The sequence below is a fragment of the Ceratotherium simum genome, chromosome 21 (assembly GCF_057802395.1).
Source record: "Ceratotherium simum simum isolate JZ-2026a chromosome 21, ASM5780239v1, whole genome shotgun sequence".
Classification (NCBI taxonomy): domain Eukaryota; kingdom Metazoa; phylum Chordata; class Mammalia; order Perissodactyla; family Rhinocerotidae; genus Ceratotherium; species Ceratotherium simum.
In genome coordinates, this window is record NC_141920.1 from 37,715,526 (window position 1) to 37,731,339 (window position 15,814).

Here is a 15,814-nt window from a genome sequence, read left to right on the forward strand (position 1 = left end):
TTGCATTGTCTGTTGTGTGTGCTGTAGAAAAGGGGTTTGTGTGTGTGTGTGTGTGTACAAGAATATGCTTGTACACACACACACACACACACAGCTTGTGCTTTGGATGTATTTGAGCATTTACTTCTGGGAAAAAATCAATATATCAAATGTAGATAATATTGACCCTTAACATCTGAAATACCTATCAGCCTTAGTTAAAATATAAACTCCATCATAATTGTCATCGATAACCCAATGATCAATAAACAAAGTGTATCCTAGTGTATTAGAAAATGTGAAGGCTATTGCTTGATCCAGTCTGCATTTAAACATACACTTGGGGATTTTTCTAGATTTGCCAAGGAGGTAGGGAGAAGGGAGGGTAGCACATTCTCCTTTTTTTTTTTTTTTTTTTAATAATTTTATTTATTTTTTTCCCCCAAAGCCCCAGTAGATAGTTGTATGTCATAGCTGCACATTCTTCTAGTTGCTGTATGTGGGCCGCGGCCTCAGCATGGCCGGAGAAGCGGTGCGTCGGTGCGCGCCCGGGATCCGAACCCGGGCCGCCAGCAGCGGAGCGCACGCGCCCAACCGCCAAGCCACGGGGCCGGCCCAACACATTCTCCTTTTTAAGGTGTAGGAAATGTGGGAAGGGAAATTTGGAGGAAACCATGTCAAAACGAAAAATCTTTCTTTGTTTTAGTGTGAAAAGAACTGAAACAAAAAGCAGCGTCATGAGCAAATCACGGAGCAGCAGGGACTTCGTGGGAACGTCTAGTGACTCAGTGATTGCAGAGATAGCAAGGAGGAGGGGTGACAGTCAGGCTTCTTCCAGTCCCCCGTCGGAGTCCACGGGACAAGAAAAGGATTACATAAAGGCAGCTGAGAGCCACTGGGGTCTTCCTATTCAAAAGCTGGAAAGTGTTCATCAGACCCAGCCAGAAGACACTAGCAGCCAGCAAAAACCTCATCCTGGGGAGCGGTCGGAGACAGGCCTTCTAAGCAGGAACGCTGCCTGTAGCTGTGAGTCAGCATCACCAGGTCCAAGACAGGGTCCACGAGGGGCCGGCACACAGCAGAAACGTAGGAACTGCAGCTCTCCGGAAGACTTCAACCACCACAAGAGAGTTGCTCTTGCAAGTGATCCATTAGTCTCAAGAGAAATAATAGTGGAGAGAGGCAAAGCTGTCAGGGTCTTGCCAACTTTAGAGCTGTCAGATCCAGGGTTACTTCTGAAACAAGATCTGGCAAAACCCACATCTAACGAAGAGTTGCATGTTTTGGAAAATCTCTCCTCCAGACATTTTATGAAAAATAAACCAGAGCAGGCACAGCAAACCGGCTCAGCCACAAGCACTGGAAGGTTACCTACAGTTCAGGGCAGCCCAACCAAGAAAACAAAGAAACGAAAGAGGCCACTAACTTACTAAAGAGGATTGCAGAATTGTAGTTGAGGAGATAGTGGCCAAACTTGTGAAAAATGAGCAGTGTGTATAGATGCTGTGATTTTAAAGGAATTAGGATGATCATTTTAAATAGAAAATATACATCCACGTTAGGGTTAGCTTTCAAAGCAGTCACCTCCAGGAGCCAAATGCTTGTCCTAACAACATTGCTACTTTCTTGTCATATTTTATAACTGTCTTCAGAAAATTATGTTAGTGATAAACAGCCATCCGCCTTGTCAGGGATGACAGCATTCCTGCAAGAACTACATGATGAAACCATTCATGTGCCTCCTTGGCACATCACTGTACAGACCATGCGATGACCTCATAGAGACATTGTCACAGTGCTGCTGTTCAGTTCTGGGGGTACAATTTATCCCCCTACTCTTCAGCCTGAGTAGCACAGCAGTGAAGGAGTAGGCTAATGGGTCTCACCATCTGGTCCAGGCACCAGCTTCGTTGTCTGAAAACATGTTAGAAATGCAGATCTCGAGCCCCACCCCAGGCCTACTGAACGAGAAGCTGTGGGTGATTCCCGAAACATGCTCAAGTTCGAGAATCACTAGACTAATTAGAGACTCCCTAGTGTTTATTTCCTCTAGCCTGGCTACCATGGGCAGCCTGCAGCTCATCAGCTGGGGCCCACGTGTGGACATGCACACCATCATGCTCCCTCAAACTTGTAAAGCACCTGGGTTCAGTGTATGAGTCACTGTGTTCCCAGGTTCTTAAGTATGGCAGCCACAGCACTTAGAGAGCTGTTACTTACCCTAAGAATTGCAGAACATTTACATATAATTCAGCCCAGCGTTAGGGGAAGACATAGAAGAGGCTTGTTCTTGCTTGTAGCTCAGGCATATTCCTGCCCTTTTCCCCACCTCTGATTTTTTTTTTTTAAAGATTTTATTTATTCATTTTTTCCCCCCAAAGCCCCAGTAGATAGTTGTATGTCATAGGTTCACATCCTTCTAGTTGCTGTACGTGGGACTCCGTCTCGCGTTGGACGGAGAAGTGGTGCCTCGGGGCGCGCCCGGGATCCGAACCCGGGCCGCCAGCATCAGAGCGCGCGCACTTAACCGCTAAGCCACGGAGCCGGCCCTCCCCACCTCTGATTTTGGTTAGGTTCAGAACAGACCAGAACCCAAGGGGAACTCAGTGGCCAAAATTTCCAGTTTCCTATTTGAAGGCTTCACAGGCAGTTTAAATTTGAAAACAGGAGCTTTCCGTTCACAGTATCACCCACTGATGTCTCCAGTGGGCCTGCTGAAATGTCACATAGTGAATCATAGCAATGACTTATTTTGGATGGACACCTACTAAAGATTTTCTTAACCTAGTTTCATTCTAAAATAGGGAAAAAACCATATTCAGAGGCCACCCATCAAATATATCTTTTTTTCTGCTCAACATTGGGTGGTCCATTAAAGTAGCACCTCCCTAGTAACAAGGAAAATCAAGTATATTCCCAAAAGTGTTGGAGTTAGTAGAAAAATAACCCAGAGAAAGCCCAATGAAATAAAAAAAGATGGAAACAGAGGATAGGTTCATGCTTAGGACTAATTAGTGGTTTCTTCCAGCTCATTCTGTCCTTCCCCATGTCTCCTTTCCCCGCTCGTACTATGAGGTAAGAGTCATTAAGAGGCAACCATATTTCTACCATTTTGGGTCATAAAGTTCAGTCTTGGTCACCATGCCTGGCCATGGATGTAGATGCTATTCCTTTCATGTTCCAAACTCTGCCTGGAAACCTGTCCCCTTTCTGTGGTTCTAGCCTCACCACTCCCACCAGGAACATGGCCCTGCCCACTGCTGTCCTTTCCTCTTTCCTCCTAGCTTTTTTCCTGACCGTAGATGATTCCAATCAAAGGATTCTATAGGAGAAGAGGGAGTCCAACAGAACACTGACCTCAGTGGAGCAGATCCTGCTCATACAGTAGGGGTGGACTGCACAGAATGGAAACCTCCCAAGAGAGTGATAGAACATCAATTCCCCTGGTCCATCATGGCCCCCTCTCTTAGAGTGACCAGTATCCTAGATGTGCTCTTCACTGAAGACAGGACCACAGTGTGTCATTGAATCTTCTTAAACAGAAACAATTATTGGAACAGTTTAAACAGAGAGGACAAAAATAATAACCCAGGTGATAGGCCAAGAAACAATAAACTCTCTGGAAAGAGTCTAGAATAAAAAAGACAGCTATTCCAGAACAATAGCTGCTGCCTGCCCCAGAACTAGAAGGAGATGTTTGAACTGGAGACACCAGAGAAAGTTTTTAATTGAGAAGTTTTTATTTCATTAGTTAACCTGGACTTGGTGGTTAAAGCCAATTCTTGTACTTTGAATGATTTTCTTTCAAGAAAAGTCTTGGCTTTCAAGTTTGGGATATTTGTGGAAATAACAATTACTGTGATCTAAGAGGGAAAAGAGCATCTTTCGTTGTAGATTGATAGGGTCTTTCTCACAGCCGGCGTGTACATGGGATTTTAACAGGATTAACGGAGGGAATAGCTCTCCGCTTCCACACTATGGCGTGTGTTTGAGGAATTTTGCTTTAAGCATTTTCCTTCCACATGTCTGAAACACCCCTGGATCTCTTGTTACTTGAGTGGTTGTGTGATGCTTTAGATATTTGGAAGTACAAAGGGGAAAATGGCTGCCAGCATTTTTTGTTGCTTATTAGGTGGGAAATGAAGAGTTCTTTGCTGCTGGAAGGGGTATGTGTTTTGATATTCTTAATAATTCAATATTCTCAAATCTGAGACACTGTCAGTCAAAAAGAATAAGTTCTTCAGTCACTTACTTAATAACCCAAATTAAATGTATACTCAAGTCCATGTAACTCTGATGCTTGAAGAAATGTAGCTCTAATTCGATTAATGTTATAACTTTCAACTCCCTAACTTTCTCAGTGTCATGGCTTCTGAGTCACCTCCATGTGCTTTCAAATGACTTTTTAATAGATTGGTGTTTTTTTTTTTTTTTTTTAATGTCTGTAAACAACAAATGTCTGAGAAAAATCAGTGTGATTTTTCTTACATATTTTTCTTTTCTTTGCCACTGGAGGTTAACTGTCATCCAGATACACAAATAAATTGTTAAATGCAAAGGAGCAAATGTGTGGGGAGAGAGGAGTGAGTACTACAGCTTTTTTGTTCATTTATTTTATATTAAAAAAGCAGGAAAATGTATTTTGTTTTATAAAAATCATAAAAATCCTCTGTATTTTGATTTATGGAGAATATAGTTTCTGTCTGCACAAGATATCTATCTCAAGATGTATCTTGGGGAGAACAATAGGATCACAGTTAATTTGCTTTTGGTGTCCTGTTTGGATTTTAGCATGAATTATTGTGCATATCGGTGGCCTTTGATTTCAGAAAGAGCTTGATGAGGACAGAGCGCATAAGGGAAGGAAACCTCTGTGCCCAAAAGAATGGCCGGGGGTCACAGTGTCGCCATTCCCAGTTTCCTTCCATTTCTTCTTGACAGGCCCCACTGTAATATTTCCACAAAGTTCAAGTGAGTGGTCCTCCTTTTGAGGTAACAAGTGGTTTTCCTAAGAGCCACAGATTCTCCATTCATCATGCTATGACTTGAATATGGAAATCATTTTCATTTCTTCTTTTCTTTTTGAGGAAATTTCCATTCTTGGTTTGTCAAGACAAAAGAGTTCATCCCTTGTTATTGAAACACTAATGAATTGGAACACGTTGGAGCAAGTAAAAAATCAAAATTAAGCTGATTTCTGTTAAGTAGTTTAAAGCCTTCCTTTAGTACAAAATGAAGTTAATTCAGATAATTACTCAGGACAGAAGTCTAACCATATATATCGCTGGTATTACGATTTAATGATATAATTAAATTCTCAGAAATCTGCAGAACTCCCTCTAATTTGGTTTCCATATTTATTTAACAAGACAAAGAACAAATATATGTCAATGTGTAGCTTAACAGAGGGGACTCGAGTGGATCAAATTATTGCCTTTAATTGTCGAGAACTGTTTGGTACTGGGCTTGAATTTAATCACATTCGAGTAAGTTTTATTGTGCCCCGTAATATTACCATGTGTTACCTTATAATTGCCATTACAGTTACTTATCAAAAATCTTGATTCTTTAATTAAACAAAAATCAATAAAACCATACATTTGATCCCAAAGGATCTGATTAGGTGACTGAAGGTGTGGATTTGACAGATCCCCAGGATAACTTTCTTCAGTCAAGTTAGAAAGCCAAATACTGCAGTAATCACTGGGAGAGCTCTTTTGCCCATTGGCTTTGTCCTCTCATTTGTTTTGTTAAAACTATTTAAATAGTTGTACATACCTAGGGGATGAAAGTAGTATGTAGTGGAAATGAAACTTTTATGAATAAAAAGTAAAATTGTTTTAAAAAATTAAATTGGTGTGTATCCCTTTTCTTCAGAACAAGTGAATTAACCCCAAAGACTACATCCAAAATGCCCTTTTCTGAACATACTATTTAAAATTATATTCTATTTGTTAGAGACTTTTTTCCTCCTTGAAGCAATTGTGAGGTTTTAAACACTGTGTTAAAATACGGTCATGCATTGCTTAACGACACAGATACGTTCTAAGAAACGCAGTTAGGCATTTCATCGTTGTGCGAACATCACAGAGTGAACTTACACAAATGTAGATGGTACAGCCTACTACACACCTAGGCTATATGGTACTAACCTTAGTATGTGGTCCGTCGTTGATGGAAACATCGTTATCCAGCTCATGACTGTAATCAAAGGAGCTCTGCTTTTGAACCATTGGTCCTAAAGATTTAGCTTTGGAAAACCCTGTGTGAGATGTTGTGATTAAATTGGGCTGTAAGATTCTGGGGTGGTCTTTACAATGCAGATGTGTTCCCATTTCTGCTCTCAATTGTGAGCTAAGATAGACTCCTCTTGTGAGAGGTTAAAGTATGTGACCTTGACTCCTTTCCAGAGAATCTTGACATCTCCCAAATGGATTCATTTCCATTTTCTAAGTGTATCTAGTCCTTATTCAGCACTGAATCAAGTCCTGGGCCCACATTTTCTCTACACTGCCTTTTATGACTGGATCCCAGGCCTCTCTGGTTGCTTATAAGTATAGTTACTCTTGGATCCTGTACATAATTTTTCAGAAGCATTTCAATATCAGGTTGGAATAATATGTTTGAAAAGCTGTTCATGAAATGCTGAGGACCACTGCAATCGGTGAAGCAAAGCTCATTTCTTCTTAGTGTTTGGGTCATGGCGGAATGCCATATGGCCTAGTTCACAGGAAAAATGCCCTGTCCTGGACCTGGGGCCTGGGCTGGGGGTCTGCAGACTGCATGATGGCATGGTGCTGAGCCACAAACCCTGGTCCAGGCTGCTGCTTTGCCACTGATTGGTTTGTGTGTTTTAGGACAAGTCACTTAACGTCCTGGGCCTCAGTTTCTTCATTTGTCAAATAAAATTAATATTTTAAGTGCCACACTTGGCTCTGTAGAGTCCTGGGGTAAATATACCACTCCCATGTGTTAATTTCTCCATCCATTTAAAAGCAGGGTCTTGACACTGGCCACACGTTGGAATTACCTGGGTAGCTTCTAGTTAAATCAGAATCCAGATTTGGTCTGGTATTTGGCAGTTTTAAAAGCTTCTGAAATAATGATTCTCATGAGAAGCCATAGTTAAGAACTATTGTTTAAAAATGTAGGGGTATGTGTGTGTGTGTTTGAATACTGGATGTTAAGAGAGGCAAGGTCTGCTAAGAGTTGAGTATCCTTTAGAAGAGGGGCTTTCTGCAAATCAGAGTGTACCTCCTTTCAAACGAATGGGAAAGGCTCTGGTGACAAGGTGTCAATAGGGGTGCATTTTAATCAGACAAAGAGATGTGTTTTGTGTTCTCCTGGAGGCCCCTCTCCGTCAGTAATGCTGCTTTAGACCCGAGACATCAGAGCACAGCTTCATCTTCGCCGGCCCTGAGACATCGTTACCCTTAGACAGAAAGCGAGTTTTTAAAGCACCTAAATAATTGTATGGGGCTTGTCTTTGATCCGTGATCATTAATATCATTAATCAGCTCTCAAAAAGTGCGTGTGAATCTCAAGTTCACATTTGGCAGGGCAGTGGAAGAATGAACGCTTTTAAAATAGTTTGGCTCAGGAAGCGCATCTGAAATAACCCTGTGGGAAAAGCAGGAGGATTTCTCATCCTCCAAAGGATTACCTAGGCTGAGATGCTGACCTTGTATTTTAAGTTGAGTTACATTTCTTCAGACCTCATCCGTTACCCAGCCTGATTTATTTTAGGGGGTGAAGTAGGCTGTGGGAGGGGACTCTGGTGACGGACGGTTCTCGTGTTTGCCTTTTGTTTTCTCCGCAGTTCCCCACAGATCAGAACGTGTATATATTTCCTTTAAAAAAAAGACCAGCTTCTTCACGAGATTTACTGCAGCTTTCCTCTCAGAAATTAGAGCTGAAGAATTCTCTCCTCTTCAAGCTTCTAAGGCGACAAAGCCCCAGAAGGCTGAGTGTGCGCGGGGTGAGCAGAGCGCTGACCTCTGCTGGGGGAGAGGTCAGATCAGCACACAAGACTCAAAAGGGAGGAAGAAAAAGCAACTCCTCAGCAGGGAGTTTGACTTGCTTTAGGGCAGAAGAGCTTTTATAAATAAGTTCCCAGTCTCCCACGCTCTCTCACCAGCTCTTCTATTACTAGTCCTGTCGCTGCGCTTAGACACACACACACACTCACACTCACGGACATAGACACAGCTCTTCCACTCACTGCCTCACATCCTTCTCTCCACCTGCCCCTGGAACTGGCAGGTGGGGTGGACTGGCAGACCCTTCTCTGGAGGAGGCAGGTGATGGATTGACTGGGAACTTTTCTAGGCCCAGTGGCTCTTAAGGCCTTTTCAGTTCCTCCTTAACATGCTCAGCTGGTGAGAAGAATGCAGACGGCTCTTTCCCAAAGCCACTGTGGGTGCCTGGGAGAATTAATACCAGCCCATCCATTCCTGTTGTCAGAGGGAGAAGGTGGAATGGTAAATTAGGGCGACCTCCAGCCTTGATGTGGCAGACTGGGCTGGGCATTTGGGATGTGTCCCAGTAGGAGGAGCCTGGAAGGACCTTCCTGTAATGATGCCAGAGTGAACTGGGGCTTGTGAAACAGCAGCCCTGCTTTGATTTGTATATTCGCCTTAAACTGCTTGCCTGGTGAGCCTTTTCCCAGTGCCTTCTGCTCAGCTCGGTGACCACCTAGAGCAGAGTGGAGACTGTGTGGGCAGAGAGGCTGGGGCATCTAGAAAAGCACCCGCAGATGGGTCTCCAGTGAATAGTGCCCTGACAATCTGAAAGCACTTCTGGGAGGAAGAGCTCTCTGTGTTAGAGATGCAAGAGATCTGCTGCTGGGGCTCTTGTTTTGATGCTGATAGTAGTCTCCAGCTGGAAGAACCTTCTGGATCTCACCTAAAATTTCTATGTAGGCTCAAAGACAAGCAGACTGTCCGTCCATCTGTGAATTTTCTACATCAAATTCGCCTTGCTTTCCTTTGAAGATACTATCTCTTGGTACAGGTTTATCAAATCACATGTTCTTTTTTTTTTTTTTTTTTTTTTTTTTTTTAAAGATTTTATTTATTCAGTTTTTCCCCCCAAAGCCCCAGTAGATAGTTGTACGTCATAGGTTCACATCCTTCTAGTTGCTGTACGTGGGACTCGGCCTCGCGTTGGACGGAGAAGTGGTGCCTCGGGGCGCTCCCGGGATCCGAACCCGGGCCGCCAGCATCAGAGCGCGCGCACTTAACCGCTAAGCCACGGGGCCGGCCCTCAAATCACATGTTCTGAGTCCTGGTTGTAGAAATGATTTTGGCTGTTGTTGCACATGTTTGTAAGGTCTAATGCCAGGTCCTGGTAATATTGTAGAAAAGCTCACTGGACTTGAGGGAAACCTTAGGTTTCTGCCGCTGGCTGTGTGTGTCCACCTAGGCCAGCTGCCCAACATACGAGGCAAACGGAGGAAGAGGAGATGGTGGGAGAGAAAATGGGGCTTGCCATTTAGCCACCTCTCAGTCCAGAGGAGACGGCCACTGTGCAGCGGGGACAGCTAGGAGGGAGCTTTCTTGTCAAGAAAGGCTGGGGCGGGGGGCACATTACAAAGTATTTCTGAGATGTCCAGTCCACTGAAAACCTCATCAAGAAAACAGGAGTCAAGGGGCCGGCCTGGTGGCATAGCGGTTAGGTTCACATGCTCTGCTTCGGAGGCCCGGGGTTCACAGGTTCGGATCCTGGGTGCGCACCTACGCACTGCTTATCAAGCCATGCTGAGGCCGGTATCCCACATATTAAATAGAGGGAGATGGGCACAGCTGTTAGCTCAGGGCAAATCTTCCTCAGGAAAAAGAGGAGGGTTGGCAATGGATGCTAGCTCAGGGCTAATCTTCCTCGCCGTAAAAACAAAACAGAAGTCAAACATCATCACGTTTCGTAAGCGGAGAAAACTGACCCAAGAGTGTGTGTCCTGGAGTCCTCCAACGCCAGGTATCTGAGCTTCCCTCATTTGGCCCTAATTTTATAAAACTGGGGGAATAGATATAGAAGAAAGAACTGTGTTCTGTTATTATTATTTAGAGGGTTCAGAGAGCCATCTGTACTCTCAGACCACACACTGTTGTAGAATTTAATTGGGCATCAAGTTATCTTGCGGTCCTGTAGTTCATGCTTGTCTTGAATGAGCTTTTCTTTCTGCTACACTGGTAACAGGCACTGACTTGATCGGGGGAAGCTGACAACTTGTACAGTCGAAACCAAATAACAGCACCTGCACGTGACATAGCCTGCTACAACTCCCTTTAGAAGAGGCCTGTATTAGTTTGCTGTTGCTGCATAACAAGTTACTGTCAACTTACAGCTTAAAACAGCACAAATTGACTATCTCACAGTGTCTTTCTGACACCTTTTAGCTGGGTCCTCTGCTCTGGGTCTCTAAGGCTGGAGTCAAGTGTCAGCTGGGCTATATCCTCATTGGGAGGATCAACTAGCAAAAGATCCACTTCCAAGCTCCCCCAGGTCGTTGGCAGAATTCAGTTCCTTGCACTTGTGAAACTAAGGGCCCTCTCGTTCTGCTGGTGGTTGACGGGGGAGTTCGCTCAACTCCCAGAGGCTGTTCTCAGGTTCTTGCCACGTGGCCCCTTCATTTCAATAATGGAGAAGCCTCCCTTGTGCTGAATCTCTTTCACATTTTTGAACCTCTCTGACTTCTCCTTCTGTGACCAGCCAGAGAAAATGCTCTGCTTTTGAGAGCTCCTGTGATTAGGTCAGCCCCAATTGGATCATCTCCATATTTTAAAGCCAACTGATTTGGGACTTTAATTAGGCCTTCAGAATCCCTTTATAGCAATAGTTGGATTAGTGTTTAATCAAATAACCAGAGGCCAGGAATCTTTGGGGGCCTTCCTGGGATTCCGTCTACCACGAGATCCAGCAGCCCTTAGCTCTTCTCTGATGGGGGCCCAGTTCAATGGTAAGAACGGAGACCGTCATTGGAATCCAGTTGGATTCCTTATCTTTTAATGGACTCTATATTGTTTCACAGGATGCTTAGAGAAATACTGAGAGCAGCATTCTTTCTTCTTCCTGCAGCCCTTTTCATGAATACTAACAGTGGCATACATTTATTACCATTTCGCAGATGAGGACACTGATTTGTAAAAAATGTTGGAAACTTTCCCAAGTTAGTAAGTGGCAGAGCCTAGAATCCAGGTGTTTTCAACCCCAAAGCCCAGAAACTCTGCTGTTGGGCCACACTTGTGTGAGCCTAACGCCGCACAGACAGAAAATACCAGTGCCAGGAATCAGGAAGGAAGAGCTGTGATTGGAATCAAGGAAGTCTGGCTCTGGAGTGCATTCCTGGGACCACTGGGCCCACAGCCTGGCTTTGCACACCGAGGAGGTGAAAGTAACAGGCAACTGGTGGGGCCCATGTCAGGCAGAGCGCCCTGGAAAAAATGTTTAGGACCTCTTCTGCTGAGTGTTGGACTAAAAACTCACCGAAAACACAGAAGTAAGGGGACCCTGGATGTGGAGAAAGCCAGAGGTAGTGGTGAGGCCTTGCCCCCCACCCCCATCCCTTCCCACTCCTTTTCCTTTCCCTCACAGACACTTCTTCCTTAGTTTTGTGCAAACCTGTAGCTGTTTCACATTTGTGCTCTTCCTTTCTGTTTTATGCCTTGAATTCTTTCAAAAACACTTCCAAAAACCATCCCTGCAAAGCCAGAGCAAGCCCCCTGAGAGTATCTGATTGTTAATGTCCTGAACTTGGAGCGTTTACACTTCTGTCTCTAGGATGGGGTTTTTCCAAGTGGTTCAGCGTGGATGCCTCAGTGCATAGGAAACTTTTGCATAGTATGTAATTCTGGCCTACCCTGACACGACAAACAGGTTAAAGATGACTTGTGGGATCCGTTCCTAATCCCTCAGCAGTGGGTGCGGAGAGCGCAGGGGAGTAGGCTCTTTGGGGTGTTGGGTGGAGGAAGCAGAGCTGCCCACAGGCTGTTCCAGGAACTCCCAGATCTGTCTGTGCTGGCCCAGCCACATACCGGACGTGGTGAACTTCATCACATTCATGCTACTTGCACTTTAGTATTTTGAAACGCTCAGGTGATTTTTCCGCGATAACCTGGAAGTAGCCTGCCAGGGGAAGCAGGAGTGGTTCGAGAATGTGGGATGAGGCCTGATTATAATTGCAATCACCTGACACCGGTCAGGATCCTTCCAACTGCGTCTCACACATGGAGAGCAGCACTGTCCTGAAAACTGTCAAGTGTGCGTGTGTGTTCTGTGTGCATGCACGTGTGCATATATGTGCATGCGTGTGCATGCACGGGGAGAAGTAGAATGTACTGAGGCTGTCAGTTTCCTTTCTGCACCTCTTTTCCTGCAGTTCATTTCATAATTCTGTGAAGCAGAAACTAAAAAGGAAATCTGAAGCTGCCCAAGAACAAAGGAACCACCCACAGAGGGACAGGGCTTAATCTGCCTGTGGTTTGGAAAACACCTATTGCTCTCAGATTTATAACGATATCACTTTCTAGGCAAAACCTAGAGGAGGCACAGCTCAGATCTACAACAATGTCTTTGCGGCAGCTTCCTGTGAACTCCCTTGAGGCTTTGTGTCCCCCTTTTAAAATTGCTGATCTCCCATCTCTTCACCTTTGAAAATCATGCCAAGGGCAGGATCCGAGCATAAATCTGCTGTTGGGCCACGCAGCAAATTCCCAGAAAAGGCAGAAAACACGGCAGCCCGGGAAGCAGGAGCCTCAGGTTCTGATCCTGGCTGTTGCTAATTCTCTCTGTGACCTCGGACAAGTCCCCGAACCTCTCTAGGCCTCAGTTTTGCCTTCTGGGAGAGTCCTGGGGGTTGGGTCTTTTGATCAGTAAGGTCTTCAATTCGCATCAACATCCAGTGAGTCTAAGATGAATGCGTTTCAACTGCACATTTCTCAGCAAGGATGAAATAAAGCAGCTTTCCACTCTTCAGGTGCAAAACAGAGAGGGGGCAATGCATTTGGTTGCCTGAGCAGTCATTAGGAAGCCAGCTGCAAACTTGTATTCCCCTCGGGGATCATGGAGGAGCCCCACTGGCCCTGCCAGGAGAGCTTCTCTTTCAAACAAAGCTGGTACTTTCATGTTGCTGGCATCTGCTTTTGCTCTCTGGATAATTCAACCTTTGGGTGCCCTGGTGTGGATGCTTGCAGGGGGAGGGGATCAAATGGGGTGGAGGAGGCAGCGGGCAGGCCTCAATTCGAGGTTCTTATTGGATTTAAGAGCCTTTACTCTCCAAGTTAATTTTCCCGACTTGCGTATCACAGGTTAATACCGGACCCGTGCATAATGATACATAATTTAAGACTTGTAAAAGCTGCCTGGGACTTGAAAGAAACACATTCTAAGCCAGGAAGGTTGTGCCCGGCATGCAAGAGCAAGTAATACAGGTAGAATTTATGTCCAGAGCGAGGGAGCTGCACCCTTTTGACAGCATCTCAAAGGGTGCCATGCAGGTGTGCAGGCCCCTCTGCTGCCAGGCAGCGGTACCCGCAGTCCCACAAGCATCACCCCCACTCGCTCTTTTCTTTTAACAACCATTGGAAGGCCATTGTTCACAAAGGGAAATTCGTTATTTTTAATAGACCCAGAAATGTCTCGTGGATTTGAAGTGACACATCAAGATTGCCCTAATGGTTTCTAAACTTTGTTTTGAAGACTTCTGGGGCCAGAACCCTCCAGAACTGCCTCGGGGCACCTTCCACCTCCGATAACCAAGCTGTCATTGGCATTGTGGTAGACTGACATAGCCCCAGGCGGGATGTTTAGCAGCTTGTGGGGTGGAAAAAAAATGTTAAGAAAAATAATTGTTGTTTTTGCAAACTATCTATTTAAAAACAGAACCTCAGGAAGCAGAGTTCTGTTCCAATGCTTGGATGAATCAGAGCTTACAAAGTATAAATACACATTAGCAGGAGGAGGCTTCCCATAACCCATGTGCTTGTGTGTCTTCCCAGACCAGGAACCTCTGAACTCCTGTTTCTCATTCCCAGTAGAGGCAAGAAAAAGAGCCGCGGCCGAAACGGAAATGATGGAACATTGCTCAGCCCAAGCTGCAACTCTGTGGGCCTGTAGGACTTGTTTTTTTCTTTAAAGGCAACTGGTTTTTAGCTGCATACTTGCTTACTTTTGGATAGACAGGTGTATGCCGTTTAAAAACGTGGGAAACCCACGCTCTGGTTCCTTCGGCTCTTTGCTACCTAAGAAATATCACCAAAGAAGTTAACTTTGACTCACTGACCCCTCAGATCAGCCAATAAACATGCAGCGCTTAGATGTCTACACAACTTGCTCAAGGGGCAGTGTAATTATTTTACTTAAAAATGATGTCAGGTGGCAATTTAGCAACAAACTGGCTTGCAGGCTACTTAATTCAGTTTAACAAGGAGGAAAACATTGTAATTAATGTAGGGCTTGTTCTTTAGTACTTTAGCAGAGTTCTCAAGTTTTACTGTATAGAAGCCTGGGAGGAGGGGAAAGCTCATTGAAAATACAGATTCCCAGGCCCCCACTTGTGAATCATGGGCCAGGCCTGGGAATCTGCCTTTAAGAGAAACCTGCTTAAAAGTTACACTTCTGATTATCACCTGGTCTTACTGGGCTTTTTTTTTTTTTTTTTGTGAGGAAGATCAGCCCTGAGCTAACATCCAATGCTAATCCTCCTCTTTTTGCTGAGGAAGATTGGCCCTGAGCTAACATCCATGCCCACCTTCCTCTATTTTTTTTGTATGGGACGCCGCCACAGCATGGCTTGACAAGCGGTGCGTCGGTGCACGCCCAGGATCCGAACCTGTGAACCCCGGGCTACTGAAGCAGAGCGTGTGCACTTAACCGCTACGCCAGTGGGCCGGCCCCCTCACTGGGCTCTTAATCAATTAAGATATACCCCTCTTTTCTGTTCTAATTCCATATTGTGTAAGTCTCGAGTCCCAGGACAGAGCTTCCCATCCTAGAACAACCAGCCTCGAGTTAATTCTTTCCTGGAGTTTCATGGTATAGTCTAATGCTGAGGCTCTAGTTGGCCAAGTTTCTGGATTGAAAATTCTTTCTCTTCCAGGGGCCCCTTAGAGAGGGCCCAGAATGTTCACTGGGAATGAGAAAGGTACTGAGTCTCTTTTCTCCACTTCCCTGTCCCCAGGACAGCCAGGGCTCCTTGCCCGGTTCCTTCTACCTGGAGAAAGGGGACAGCCGCACTTGAAGGTCCTGGCTGTGAGCCGTGCCCAGATGGGACTGACCTCTGCCTCCCACTCCCACATGTCCTCGACTCAAGGCTCCTGAACACAGCACATGGAAATCTCAAGATCACGTCTCTCCTGGAATAAAGAATCGCAGAGGTTCATTACACTTGTCTTTTTCTTGGCACAAAAGCATTTGGCAACTACCCAAGGAATTCTGGGGTCCTGCAGTATCGAAGTTTACAAACCACTGGAGCAAAGTATTGCTTCAGGATGGTGTTTGAATTCAGCACTCCAAACCAGACTGTGTCCTGGCTTGTTGGAGCTGAACCAGGAGAGCACCTCTCCCTCCCTCCCTCCGACCCCACCTTGCAGAAACCAGCTGTCTACTGGCAGAGATTAGTGACAGAAAGTATTGCTACACTAGGGCAGGGAGATGTCAGGGGAATCCAGACTCATCGTTGTCCAGGTCTTTCGGGCTGCCTTCCCAGAGAGCCAAAACACTGTGTCACAGCCTCTGACTCCCTTGATGGCCTCTGCTCATGCAGAAGCCAGGGATACTTAAAGCCCACCATCTGTTCTTAAACAAGATGCCCATCGAAGAACACAATTCCTAGCCTGGT

General features: G+C 45.2%; 1 protein-coding gene and 1 long non-coding RNA gene across 6 annotated transcripts in view; both read left to right on the top strand.

Moving 5' to 3' along the window:
• Positions 1-6,026, top strand: part of SLX4IP (SLX4 interacting protein) — a 187,441-nt gene extending 181,415 nt beyond the window's left edge. For 3 of the 5 annotated variants that reach the window (XM_087445605.1, XM_087445603.1, XM_087445604.1), the window contains one exon: positions 686-6,025. In XM_087445605.1, the coding sequence (XP_087301731.1) occupies positions 686-1,412 (727 nt within the window). In that variant the 3' untranslated portion in view covers positions 1,413-6,025. Of the gene's footprint in view, positions 1-685 lie in introns of all 5 variants that reach the window. The other 2 variants (XM_004433867.3, XM_087445606.1) reach the window with 2 other exon arrangements.
• A 7,427-nt stretch (positions 6,027-13,453) lies between these two features.
• LOC147914285 (uncharacterized) lies at positions 13,454-15,355 on the top strand. The gene is made up of 2 exons (XR_015555648.1): positions 13,454-14,087; positions 15,155-15,355. It is a non-coding gene; the product is annotated as an uncharacterized LOC147914285 (long non-coding RNA).
• The last annotated feature ends 459 nt before the right edge of the window (positions 15,356-15,814 follow it).